This window comes from Meles meles, chromosome 12 (genome assembly GCF_922984935.1).
Source record: "Meles meles chromosome 12, mMelMel3.1 paternal haplotype, whole genome shotgun sequence".
Lineage (NCBI taxonomy): Eukaryota > Metazoa > Chordata > Mammalia > Carnivora > Mustelidae > Meles > Meles meles.
In genome coordinates, this window is record NC_060077.1 from 11,759,667 (window position 1) to 11,772,951 (window position 13,285).

General features: G+C 45.9%; 1 protein-coding gene across 1 annotated transcript in view; it reads right to left on the reverse strand.

Annotated features, from left to right (window-relative positions):
- Positions 1–13,285, reverse strand: part of ACAD10 (acyl-CoA dehydrogenase family member 10) — a 38,184-nt gene that overhangs the window by 17,030 nt on the left and 7,869 nt on the right. The window contains exons 3-7 of the mRNA XM_046025978.1: positions 11,281–11,429; positions 7,681–7,875; positions 4,569–4,727; positions 3,071–3,230; positions 1,332–1,473 (exon numbers count right to left, since the gene is read on the reverse strand). Of these exons, the coding sequence (XP_045881934.1) occupies positions 1,332–1,473; positions 3,071–3,230; positions 4,569–4,727; positions 7,681–7,875; positions 11,281–11,429 (805 nt within the window). The remainder of the gene's footprint in view (positions 1–1,331; positions 1,474–3,070; positions 3,231–4,568; positions 4,728–7,680; positions 7,876–11,280; positions 11,430–13,285) is intronic.

Sequence of the window (13,285 nt, forward strand, 5' to 3'; positions counted from 1 at the left end):
AAGTAGGCAGAGAGGCAGGCAGAGAGAGAGGAGGAAGCAGGCTCCCCAGCGAGCAGAGAGCCTGAAGCGGGGCTCGATCCCAGGACCCTGGGATCATGACCTGAGCCGAAGACAGAGGCTTTAACCCTCTGAGCCACTCAGGCGCTCCGAGAATTATTTTTTAAGGAGAGATTCCTCTAACTAGAATTACTAGATCTAGAAGTGTGACTACTCTGAGGTTTTTAATAAATTGTGTCGTGCTGTTTTCCAAAATTCCCCAAATTGTCCATTTGGCACTTTATAGCAGATACTATATCATGTTTCATCTTCAAATGCACATTTTATTCCTTTACCAAAATGGAAATTCTCTGCATTCCTGGATTTTTGGAATAGCACCCCCAGAATTCCTCAGTACCTCTGGGAATGCTCAGAGAGCGTCTATGAGCAGGGTGGAGAAGAGCAGAGTGGGGGCTTTATACTTCTAGGGTTTCCCTCCTATAAACGCACACCTGTTCCTGCATGAACGCATATAGAAATGCTCAGAAATAGCTATAGCTTTTCTCCTCTGATGACCCCCTAAGGCTTCATAATCATCAGTCACCAGTGCCTATAGTACTTGGAGAAGCCAGAGTCCAGGAACTAAAAAACCCCAAGGACAGAGAGTAAACAAGAAGGGGCCAAGAGACATCACATTTCCTTTTCTACTCTGCAGCACTCCTTCTGCAGAGCACGAGGGCTGGAAGGGAGAAGGGAGCAGAACAGGAGAAAGGCTTCCAGGAGAACAAGCCCCCAACCAATGGAGCCCATCCAGAATTTTCTAGTTTGGAATTAGGTTTTTCAATCTACTATGTTTAATATTTCCTATTTGCAAAGGGGTTGGGAGGGGGGTGTAATACATATATTCTTTTACACATTTTACTATGGAAAATTTCAAACATACCTCCGTAGAGAGATTCTTATCACAAACTCCCACATGCCCACCGGCCAGTTTCAACAACCATCACCTCATGGCCATACTTGTTTTGGCCTCACCCCCACTGATATACTGAATATAAGACTAATGGTCTTAAAGTCTTTAAGACTCAGGGGTAAGACTAATGGGTATTTCAGGAACACTCTTTTTCACCCAGAGGATCCCCAAAACAGTCTGGTTTTCTAGAGGTGTAGGTCTAGAAAAGCAAAAACAAACTTCGGAATAAAATTAGGTGACATGTTCTTATTGGAAAGAATTTTGGAAATTCACACTTGCACATTTAAATGTGTCAGGGCTCTCTGACGGGGCACTGCCTTGTTAGTTCGGGGCTGAGCTGCGGAGGCTTGGGGCTGAGGTCACCCTGGCTCTGAGAAGTTACCTGAACACCCTCTCTACTGCATGGGTGGACGGAACAAGTGTCCCCGGGGGTTTCCTTTTCAGAACCAGCTGGTGGTGACCGAGCCTGATGTAGTAGGTCGGACTGGACTGCCCATGATCAAACCGATGGAGTTCCAATGGACCTGCAAGTTTGAAAACCAAGAAAACGAAAGCGGTTCTGGAGGACAGAGCTGGGCATTCCTGCTTTCTAATGAATACCACTATTTGGGGTGCAGAGCATTCTGATTTGGGCTGCACCTCCTCCTCGGGCACCAGAAATGACTGAGGGCCAGGCGTACCCGCCCCCTCACCCCCCAGCTCAAGTCCACTACCATGCGGCAAAGGCCACTCTGTTTCTACCACCATCATTCTCACTTTGTACAGGTGTCCGATTTTGTCCCTCTGGCCAACTCCCGTTCTGCGAAGAAAAGCTTTTCTGGTTCTGTTTATCAGCCACAAGCACAATCATGGCAACCCATCAGGCGAAATGGGATGCTTTAAGCCTGAGCATGAACAGTGTCCTTGTGTGTCCCTCAGCCCATACCCGGCCAAACCATGTCTGATACTGGTGTGACGGCTAAAAGGAGCTTCTGCAGAGGCCGACAGCTGAGCCAAAGTGCTTTCACGGGACACGCTCTCCCACCCCAGTGGGCTGAACTCTGTGGCTCTCTCCCAGGAACATCCTGATGAACCCTTAGCTTCATCACAAGACTGAACTCCGGACGTAGACTCGTCTCACGTGGTCAGAAGAGCAGGCAATGGGAGTTTGCCCGAGTTCGCGGGCCTGCTCCGAAAGGGCCCATTAGCAGTACAAGAGACCCTAAGAACAATCCAATTCCCGGAGAACAGAACTGTGAAGCACAACACAAAATGTCTTTTTCAAGGATTGAATGGGTGGAAGCAAGGCTTTATCACCAGGTGGAAATGTCTTCAAAAGCCCCCGAGAGGGGCGCCTGGGTGGCTCAGTGGGTTAAAGCCTCTGCCTTCGGCTCAGGTCATGATCCCAGGGTCCTGGGATCGAACCCCGCATCGGGCTCTCTTCTCAGTGGGGAGCCTGCTTCCCTTCCTCTCTCTCTGCCTGCCTCTCTACTTGTAATCTCTGTCAAATAAATAAATAAAATCTTAAAAAAAAAAAAGTCCCCAAGGCAGGGATGCTTGGGTGGCTCGGTCATTAAGCATCTCCCTTCAGCTCGGGTCATGATCCCAGGGTTCTGGGATCAACCCCTGCATTGGACTCCCTGCTCTGTGAGAAGCCTGCTTCTCCCTCTCCCACTCTCCCTGCTTGTGTTCCCTCTCTTGCTGTGTCTCTCTCTGTCAAATAAATAAAATCTTAAAAAACAAACCAAAAAAAGAGCCCCTGAGGCAGCTAGCTGTTTTTCCGAGGCTGAAATTCAAAGAATGAAAGAAGGACCTTGTCCCATTGTCAACTCAGGGAACTTCTTAAGTCACCTTCACAGAACAGGCTGTTGCCTCAAAACAATTAAACACACTCCAGCGCTCCTGGGCACAGACCACTGGCTCCAGGTCCCAGGGGATCCCCGTGACACCCCCCCCACTTCTGGTGGAAGAGGGGGCACGTGACCTTTTGGGGTTAACGCTTTTTTCCAAGCAAGACTGAAAGCTGTGTTCGGATCCACTGAGCCCAATCACACCACCTCTGTCTCCACAGGGGTTTCAAAAGGAGAGCCAGACTGAAAGCTGAGCCTTAAGAGAGTCAGCAAAATACAAACATGGAAATACCTGCGCTCTGGGTCCCCAGTAGGTCTTTGAGGTACTTCTCCAAGGAATCTCGTGGAATTTCCACTGTTTCTCTCACAGGGCCAGTGTTTGGAATAACCATTCTCATCGTAAAGCCTAAAAGGGTTTCTAATTCCTTTACAGCAGTTTCTGGGTCATCAACCTGGTTTCAAAGAGAATATTGAACATGTATCACCAGTCAATCCTCACCTGGCCTGTTCTCCAAAAGGGTAGTTTTGTGGTTTTTTTTTTTTTTAAAGATTTTATTTATTTATTTGACAGAGAGAAATCACAAGAGAGGCAGGCAGAGAGAGAGGAAGGGAAGCAGGCTCTCCGCTGAGCAGAGAGCCCGATGTGGGACTCGATCCCAGGACCCTGAGATCATGACCTGAGCTGAAGGCAGCGGCTTAACCCACTGAGCCACCCAGGCGCCCCATTTTTGTGGGTTTTTTAAAAAGATTTTATTTACTTATTTGAGAGAGAGATAGTGTGAGTGAGAGAGAGAGAGAGAGAGAGCATGAGCAGGGGGGAAGGGGCAGAGAAAGAGGGAGAAGCAGACTCCCTGCTGAACAGGGAGCCGGATGTGGAGCAGGACACCAGGACCTTGGGAATCCTAGGACCCGAACACAGGTGCTTAGTGGGCTGAGCCACCCAGGTGCCCAAAGGGTAGTCCTTTAGAGGGAAATAGCCAAGAAGTCAGGTTTCTGGGCAAGGGCCTTGGAGGCCAGGATAGTGAGCTAACAAGGAAGCTGCAGAATGAGCTTCCTCTTCCCATTTAATTCCTAACCACATTAACCGTTCTTCTCCCCTGGGAAGAGTGCCAGTTAAGAGTCCATGATGCTCTTTCACACCAGGAGGCCAGCATACAGCAGCATCCACCCTACCCGATGGCCTGTCAGCTTCATAGCGAAAACCCAAACGTGACAAGCCAGTCAGAGGCCCCCTCTCGTGGCTTCTCACCCTTCACAGCCATCACCTGTGGTGATGTGGTGGTCCGTGTGGCCTAACCCAGAACAGCATTACTAGGGCACCCTAACTGCCATCCCAAACGTCTTAAGCCTGCCAGCCACGTCCTTGTGTAATTCCTTTTTTTCCCTAAGATTTTTAAAATTTTTTTGAGAGAGAGAGAGAACATGATAGGGAAGAGGGTCAGAGGGAGAAGCAGACTCCCCACTGAGCAGGGAGCCGGATGCGTGGCTCGATCCTGGGACTCCAGGATCATGACCTGAGCTGAAGGCAGTCGCTTAATCAACTGAACCACTCAGGTGCTCCTCCTTGTGTAATTCTTTTCTCAAACTGCCTTCTTAGTAGGTGTTTGTCCTCCTTCCCTTTGAAAATGTGAGTGGCTCGTCACATAGATTTCCTAATTAATAAGAAAAATAAGACGACAGCAGCATGGGGGGAAACCACCAAACACAACTATGATTGTGAACAGTCTGCACAGAAATGCTTAGGTTAGTGCCTGTTGCACAGCAGGGGTTCCAAAAATGGTGACCATTACCTGAATGGTGCGAATGCCAAGGCTGGCAGCAGCTTTTAGATTTGGTTCAAGATCGTCAAGAAAAATGGACTCAGAAGGCTGCAGGCCGAGCCGCTCCAAGCACAGCTTGTAGATCCTGGGGTCTGGCTTACAGACCCCTTCTAGGCAGGATTCCACGACCTGAGCGAGGGACAGGAGTGAGAGGTGAGTGTCTCTAAAAGGCGGTGCTCCCACACGCGTCCTGCCATAGTTTTTGAAGAGAATACTATAAGGACAGTTGAGATTTGTTGTAACAAGTAACTCAGGAGTGTTATGATGTAAAATGATGTTGCTTTTTTAAAGTTGGACATGGAAATCCTGGATTACTACCTGGGGGCAAGCTCAGAAAACCAGAGTTCTGCTTCAGACACAGTGACCTTTTGCAAACAGTGAGGCCGTGATGGGCCTCCGTGTCCTCATCAGTAACACGAGGATGCGAACAGTGATCTTACCTACTGTAGCAGTCGTTGAGAACTTTATTTTTTTATTGTATTTTTTAAGGATTTCATTTGTTTATTTGACAGAGAGAGAGAGTACAAGCAAGGGGAGCGGCAGGGAAAGGGATAAACAGGCTCCCGCTGAGCAGAGAGTCGGACATGGAGCTCAATTTCGAACCCAGGACCCTGGGATCATGACCTGAGCCGAAAGCAGAGGTTTTAACCCACTGAGCCACCCAGGCGCCCCTGTTATGTGGGTTTTTACAATAAAAAACAATGTAAGAGCTTTTTAAATAAAAAAAAAATAGATGAAAAAAAATTCTTAAAGCCAAGACAGATTCCTACGATACAGAAGAGTTCAGTCTCTAAAGTTGATAGAGATTTCAGGATTGCTCACACTATCTTTATTCCATGAAACGTGTGTGCATGTGTTTGCATGTGCCCGTGCACGTGTGCATACATATATATGTATATATATATGTATGTATGTATATGTATTTAGAGCTTTAGAGAACAAAAACCTAAATCATTGCCCTTGAGGAAATATTTTTAAAACTCCAGGTCTCCTGCAGATCTAAAATATGAAAACCCACTAGACAAGCTGCTGGAAAGCACATGCCAGAAAGCCTGTGAAGTCTAAATAAACAAGTCCATTTTTTTCAAAAAGCTCAATAGGTCTTTTAAATTGTAGCTTCACTCGGAAGGCTCAGTGTGAGTCTGACCAGCTTCAGCTGTCCAGATGACGATACCATTCCTATAGCTGCCCTGGATGGAAGGAACCTCTGAAAATAACTGCCAAGAGCCCGAACCATGCAGAGAGCTTTGCATGCATTATTCCGTGGGGGATACACAGCTACCCTACAGCCAGAACTTGCTCTTCCTGAATTACAGATGAGAAAACTGAGGGTCAGGGGAGCAAGTTTGCAAGCTGCAGAAACAGGACTGAATCTGGCCGAGGTTCGGAGCGCTCACAGGGGAGGGAGCTTGGAAGAGGTCTGTATGTGTACTGCAGGGAAACTAACCATCTAAGCAGGTGGGGAGCCAGGCAAGGTGTCCAGAGAGGAGAGGACTCCATGTCTGATGGGCTTTCTACAAGAAGGAGGGAGGATGTGGCAGGTGAAAACAGTATGGGCTGGGCAGTTAATTTCCAACCTTTGTGCTCTGAATTTCTGCCTGTCCATTCGACTCGATTTCACGTTCTAAACTAGCGCTATCTGATAGAGCCTTCTGCAGTGATGGAAAGGCTGTGTCTGCACTGTCAGATACAGCAGCCACTAGGCACATGTGGTGAGTGAGCCCCTGAAATGCAGCAAATGTGTGCTCCAGCGGGCAAAGATCGTCTGTCGCATGTGACACGGTATCCCTTCGTGCCTCGCCAGCACCCTGCACAGAGTAACGGCTCAATGAGAATTTATTTTCTAACTGAAGTTTAAGCAGGTCATCTAAAAATAATTCATTATCTATCCCAGGATCATACTCTATTTTCTCTTGGGGAAATGGGGGAATCCTTTATAGGTACAGTAACCTCCTGGCCCAGAAGACCATCTCTGCACTCGGTATGTCCTCAGTGTGGTTTGACAGTCTAGCACTGGGCTAGCCAATACAGTAACCGCCAGCCGTATGTGATTATTTACATTTTTTTTTAAAGATTTTACTTATTTACTTGACAGAGGTCACAAGTAGGCAGAGAGGCAGGCGGGGGGGGGGGGGGAAGCAGGCTCCCTGCTGAGCAGAGAGCCCGATGTGGGGCTCAATCCCAGGACCCTGAGATCATGACCTGAGCCGAAGGCAGAGGCTTTAACCCACTGAGCCATCCAGGTGCCCTGATTATTAACATTTAAACTAATAAAAATGAAATAAAATTCAGTTCTTCAGTGATACTAGCCACATTTCAAGTGTTTAATAGCCGTATGTGACTAGTAGCAACCATACTGGACATTTCCGTTACTGCAGTAAGTTTTGTTAGCACTGGTCTCAGGATTAATGCCACAGAAATAGAGAGCAACATCACTGGTCTTTTTTTTTTTTTTTTCTTTTTCGAGGGGGAGGGCAAAGGGAGAGGGAAAGAAAGAATCATCTTAAGCAGGGGCTTGACCTCACAACCCCGAGATCATAACTCTAAGACCATGACCTGAGCCAAAATCAAGAGTTAGACGCTTAGTCGACTGAGCCACCCACGCGCTCCTTTTCCTTCTTTTTTAAAAAAATATTTATTTATTTAAGTAATCTCTAGACCCAACACAGGGGCTCAAACTCATGACCCTGGGATCAATATTCACACACCCTTCCAACTGAGCCAGTCAGGTATCCCAACAGGACTGGTCTTTGAAAAGGTCAGCAGGCCCTTTAAGACGTGAGGCCCAATGGAAGTTTGTGTGTTATATGATGAATAAGGATCAAATTCAGAATGTGAAAGAGTCTCTAAAGCTGAGGTTTCAACCATTTATCAAATCCCATAAATACTGGACTTTGCTGAGAGCTCAGTGACCTTTTAAATGTCCTCTTTTCATCCTGTTATGTCTAAACCTAATTTAGTCAAGTTAGTCTGGATAAGAAAACCCATTCATTCAAGACCAGCTAAAAGGCAGCATTTAATGACGCCTTCTGAAGCAAGGACAGAGTTTCTGTTTTGATTGTTTGGGTCGCTTCAAGCTTACCACATCAAACTGTTTCCGGTCCAGGGGCAAAAAGCTTTTCCCATTGGGAAGATAAAAATTATTGCTCAAGACTGCAGTCCGAAGGCCTTTTGCCCGAATTTGAGTTATGGCCTCAGTCATCACTGGGAACTGCCTTGCCACTTGCTCACTGGTCAGCAGAGAGAAAAAGGAGCCCACAGGTACAGAGGTCTTCACCTAAAAGGGGGAAGGGGAGAGGAGAACTGATAATAATTAAGAGTAGGAGGAAGAGCTTATCACCAACAGAGAAAAATATTGCTGCTAAAGGAATTCTCCTTCAGCCGTTGTGCAGAACTTTGCATATACGGTTGTATAAACTGACTTTCAGTGCCAATGGTAAGAGACTGGAGTGATCGGGGCGCCTGGGTGGCTCAGTGGGTTAAAGCCTCTGCCTTCGGCTCAGGTCATGATCCCAGAGTCCTGGGATCGAGCCCCGCATCGGGAGTCTCTGCTCAGCAGGGAGCCTGCTTCCTCCTCTCTCTCTCTCTCTGCCTGCCTCTCTGCCTACTTGAAATCTCTGTCTGTCAAATAAATAAATAAAATCTTAAAAAAAAAAAAAGAGACTGGAGTGATCTCTATCAATATTCCTGATAAATGAATTCCTTATTTCACTCATGGATAGGCAATCTTCAGAAGTATCGACTGCAAAAGCATATGAGGCAGATCTGATTTAATCCTTAATGACCCAGAAGACATGTAATGATTTTCTTATTTATTTATTTATTTGACAGACAAAGATCACAAGTAGGCAGAGAGGCAGGCAGAGAGAGAGGGGGAAGCAGGCTCCCCGCTGAGCAGAGAGCCCAATGCGGGACTCGTTCCCAGGACCCCGAGATCATGACCTGAGCCGGAAGCAGAGGCTTAACCCACTGAGCCACCCAGGGGCCCCCATTTTCCATTTTTAAATTTAGTCTGTACGTTTTGAAAAGTCTCATCATATCTCAAAATCTGCAAAGGCAAGTCTGCTATTTGATATAATCACACACATACACATATACTATAGATAACTTCACTGAAATACAATTTACATACCACACAATTCACCCATAAATTGTATGATTCCAAGTTTTTTTTTAAAAAGATTTTATTTATTTATCTGACAGAGAGAGACACAGTGAGAAAGGGAACACAAGCAGGAGGAGTGAGAGAGGGAGAAATGGGCTCTCTGCTGATCGGGAAGCCCAATGTAGGGCTCCATTCCAGGACCCTGGGATCATGACCTGAGCCAAAGGCAGATGTTTATTGCCTGAGCCACCCAGGCGCCCTTGATTCAAAGTTTTTGATGTGTTCACCAAGTTGTGTGACCATCACCACAATCAATTTTAGACCATTTTCATCACTCTGAAAAGAAACCCACATACACTGGCAGTCATTCCCCATTCCACCTCCCATACTCCAATACTCTCAGTCCTAGAAAATCAGTAATTTACTTTCTTTTCCTATAGACTTCCCTATTCTGGGCATTTCATATAAATGGAATCATACAATATGTGGTCTTTTTTTTTTTTTTTTTCAAAGAGTTTATTTATTTATTTGACAGACAGAGATCACAAGCAGGCAGAGAGGCAGGCAGAGAGAGAGAGGGAAGCAGGCTCCCCGCTGAGCAGAAAGCCTGATGCGGGGCTCGATCCCAGGACCCTGAGATCCTGACCTGAGCCGAAGGCAGAGGCTTTAACCCACTGAGCCACCCAGGTGCCCCAATATGTGGTCTTTTTTGATCAGCTTCTTTCTTTCATTTAGCACAATGTTTTACATACATATTTGAAATTGTGGTAAAATATACCTAACACAACATTTACTATTTTAGCCATTTTAAGTGTCTAGCTGGGTGGCGTTAAGTACATTCATTATTGTGCAACCAATACAACCACTGATCCACAGAACTTTGTTTACTATAATTGAAATCATTTTAGTAGGATTACTGTAAAGTCTACACTTGAGTTAATGTAAATAAAGAACTTAAAACCAGGGGCACCTGGGTGGCTCAGTCAGTGAAGTGGCCGCCTTCAGTTCAGGTCATGATCCTGGGGTCCTGGGATCGAGCCCCATGTCGGGCTCTTTGCTTGGCAGGGAGCCTGCTTCTCCCTCTCTTTCCCACTAATGCTTGCTCTCACTATCTCTATCTCTCTCACTCAAATAAATAAATAAAATCTTAAAAAAAAAAAAACTTAGAAGAATGCATAGTACAGAGAAAATGGTCAATATTATTATTGTTTTTATTTATTTTTTTTTAATTTTTTTTTTTTTTTAAGATTTTACTTGTTTATTTGACAGAGAGAAATCACAACTAGGCAGAGAGGCAGGCAGAGAGAGAGGAGGAAGCAGGCTCCCCGCCGAGCAGAGAGCCCGATGCGGGGCTCGATCCCAGGACCCTGAGACCATGACCTGAGCCAAAGGCAGCGGCTTAACCCACTGAGCCACCCAGGCGCCCCTTATTATTGCTTTTTAAAATTTTTTAAAAACTTTTTTTTTAAAGATTTAATTTATGTATTTGAGAGAAAAGAGAGAAAACATGAGTAGGAGGGGCAGAGGCAGAAGGAGAGGGAGAATCTCAAGCAGACCCCATGCTAAGCACAGAGCGTGATGCAGGGCTCAATCCCAGGACCCTGAGATCACGACCTGAGCTGAAACCAAGAGTTGGACGATTAATGGACTGTGCCACCCAGGCACCCCTTATTATTGCTTTAATTAAGCTTTCTGATCAAAGCTGTGATGCAGACAGCTCCTCTTAGAGATGAACAAGAATTGATGGAGCTTAGTAAGGAATACTTTTACTTATTCATATCTGTAGCTACAGTTGATTTCCTGGGAATGGAAGAAATACATTAAAAACTTTTGCTATAGGGGCGCCTGGGTGGCTCAGTGGGTTAAGCCTCTGCCTTCAGCTCAGGTCATGATCTCGGGGTCCTGGGATCGAGCCCCACATCGGGCTCTCTGCTCAGCGGGGAACCTGCTTCCCCCCTCTCTCTGCCTGCCTCTCTGCCTACTTGTGATCTCTGTCTGTCAAATAAATAAAACCTTTAAAAAAAAAAAAAAAACTTTTACAGGGACACCTGGGTGGCTCAGTTGGTTGGGCGGCTGCTTTCGGCTCAGGTCATGATCCCAGCGTCCTGGGATCGAGTCCCACAGGGGGCTCCGTGCTTGGCGGGGAGCCTGCTTCTCTCTCTGTCTCTGCCTGCCACTCTGTCTGCCTGTGCTCGCTCTCACTCTCTCTCTCTCTCTGACAAATAAATAAATAAAAATCTTTAAAAAAAAAAAACTTTTACTATAAATGGGTGATGGGTGTTAAGGAGGGCACTTGTGATGAACACTGGGTGATGTATCCAAGTGATATATCAACTACTCCCGAGACTAATACTACACTGTATGTTAACTAACTAAAATTTAAATAAAAACTTAAAAAAAATCAACCGAACAAAATAAATAAAAACTTGAAATATTGAAAAAAAAACTAACAAAAAACTTAAAATAGATTATTAGGTTTTTCCCTCTTTATCCGCAGTTTGATCAACTTAACGGGTGAGTATGGCATCCCCCATTTGGCAAAAAGAATATGTAAATTCAGGTGTTTTTATCACTCACAATTTCAGAGCAAAGTCTCCCAAATTCTTGCAAGAAATCCTCTGTTGTTATCTCTCCCCTCATAAGCTTCATCCAGGGCCCATTCTCGCCACCTGAGATCCAGGCCTTCCGTATAGTTCCAGGAGGGATATGATTTTGTAGTTCCCATTCTATAGGAAGTAAGATATGCAGTAAGTGAAGCACACGGACGCCCCGCTTTGGGAAGCCTGGGGGAATTAGCGTCCCCCCCGACCCGAGGCACTGCCATGGTACCGAGTGGATTCTGCTGGGAATCTGAAGAAATTCAGGAAATGCAAAAGCTCAGAGTGAGGCCTCCAAGGCGACAGAGATACTGAGTGAGGGGACACCGCTGCTAAGTGTCAGGTCTTTACCGGCTGCTTGAAGGGACTCTGGACACTGCGTTGTGTCTTTTCTTCCCAGGTCTCTCATTAGCCGGCTCATTCACACTGGCCTGGCAGGTAGCACCGGAATAACATGCATAATCAGCTGGATGCTGCTGGCGCTCACAAACAAGCCTGTCATTTTGTAAACTGCAGTAATCCCGTATGGCAGTGGGGCTCGTGGTACACGGAAACGTTTGCTTGGGGGATGCCATCTTTGTGGACTAAAGAAGAGAATTTTTTTTTTAAAGAGTTTATTTATTTATTTGACAGACAGAGATCACAAGTAGGCAGAGAGGCAGGCAGAGAGTGAGAGGGAAGCAGGCTCCCTGCTGAGCAGAGAGCGGTGTGGAGCTGGATCTCAGGACCCTGAGATCATGACCTGAGCCAAAGGCAAAGGCTTTAACCCACCGAGCCACCCAGGAGCCCCTAAGGAAGAAAATTTCTATCCACAGGATGCTCAAGCAGTGAACAGATCAGCATTTGTGTACACCGGGGACCTTTAGATAGGGGCTGCTTTTTCTTGTACAAGGTTGTTTTTTCTTTCTAAAATATAGCTGCTGTGGGGCAAAAATACATAAAGCAGGGTGCCTAGGTGGCTCAGTTGATTAGGCAACTGCCTTTGGCTCAGGTCATGATCCTGGAGTCCCGGGATGGAATCCCGCATCAGGCTCCCTGCTCAGTGGGTAGCCTGCTTCTCCCCTCCTCCCTGCTCCTGCCATCTCTCACTATCTCTGTCTCGCTCTCCAACAAATTAAAAAAAAAAAAAAAAACTTAAAAAAAATGAAATAATTGTAATTATTTCTAAGACATAATATGCTTTACACATTTTTTGTTGTGATAAAATAAGGCCTGTGCACTGAACATATCTCACCATAGAAAGTATAAAAAAAGAAAGTAAATGACAGTCTCAATCTTCAGAAATAATCGATGCTACCAATTTGATCTGTATTTTTCGAGAACAGCAAGACTTTTTTTTTTTTTGAGAGCGAGCATGTAAGTAGGAGAGTGGGGAGGGGCTGAGGGGGACAGAGAAAAAGAATCTTTTTTCTTTTCTTTGAGATTCTTATTTATTTATTTGGCAGACAGAGATCACAAGTAGGCAGAGAGGCAGGCAGAGAGAGAGAGAGGGAAGCAGGCTCCCTGCTGAGCAGAGAGCCTGACGCGGGGCTCCAGCCCACGATGCTGGGATCATGACCTGAGCCGAAATCAGAGGTTTTAACCCACTGAGCCACCCAGGCGCCCAGGGAGAAAGAATCTTAAGCTGACTCGACCCTGAGCCCAATGAGTGGCTCAGTCCTACCACTGCGAGATCATGACCTAAGCCAGAACCTAAAGGTGATGCTTAACCGACTGAGCCTCCAAGGTGCCCCAAGAATAGCAAGGCGTTTAAAGCTCAATCCAAATAATGCTACTTGTTTAATTTGAGAACTAAAGTGTGTCACATTTTTTATGGTCTGAGAATTGGCAAGTACATAAGGGAGCTGGCACTCTCACATACTGTTGATGGGAGTGGGAACAAGCACAACCTCTATGGAAAGCAAAATTTTAAATGTATATCCAATGCAGTAATCCTACTTTCTAGGAATCTCTCCCACAGATAGATCCATAAAAGTCAGCAAAGA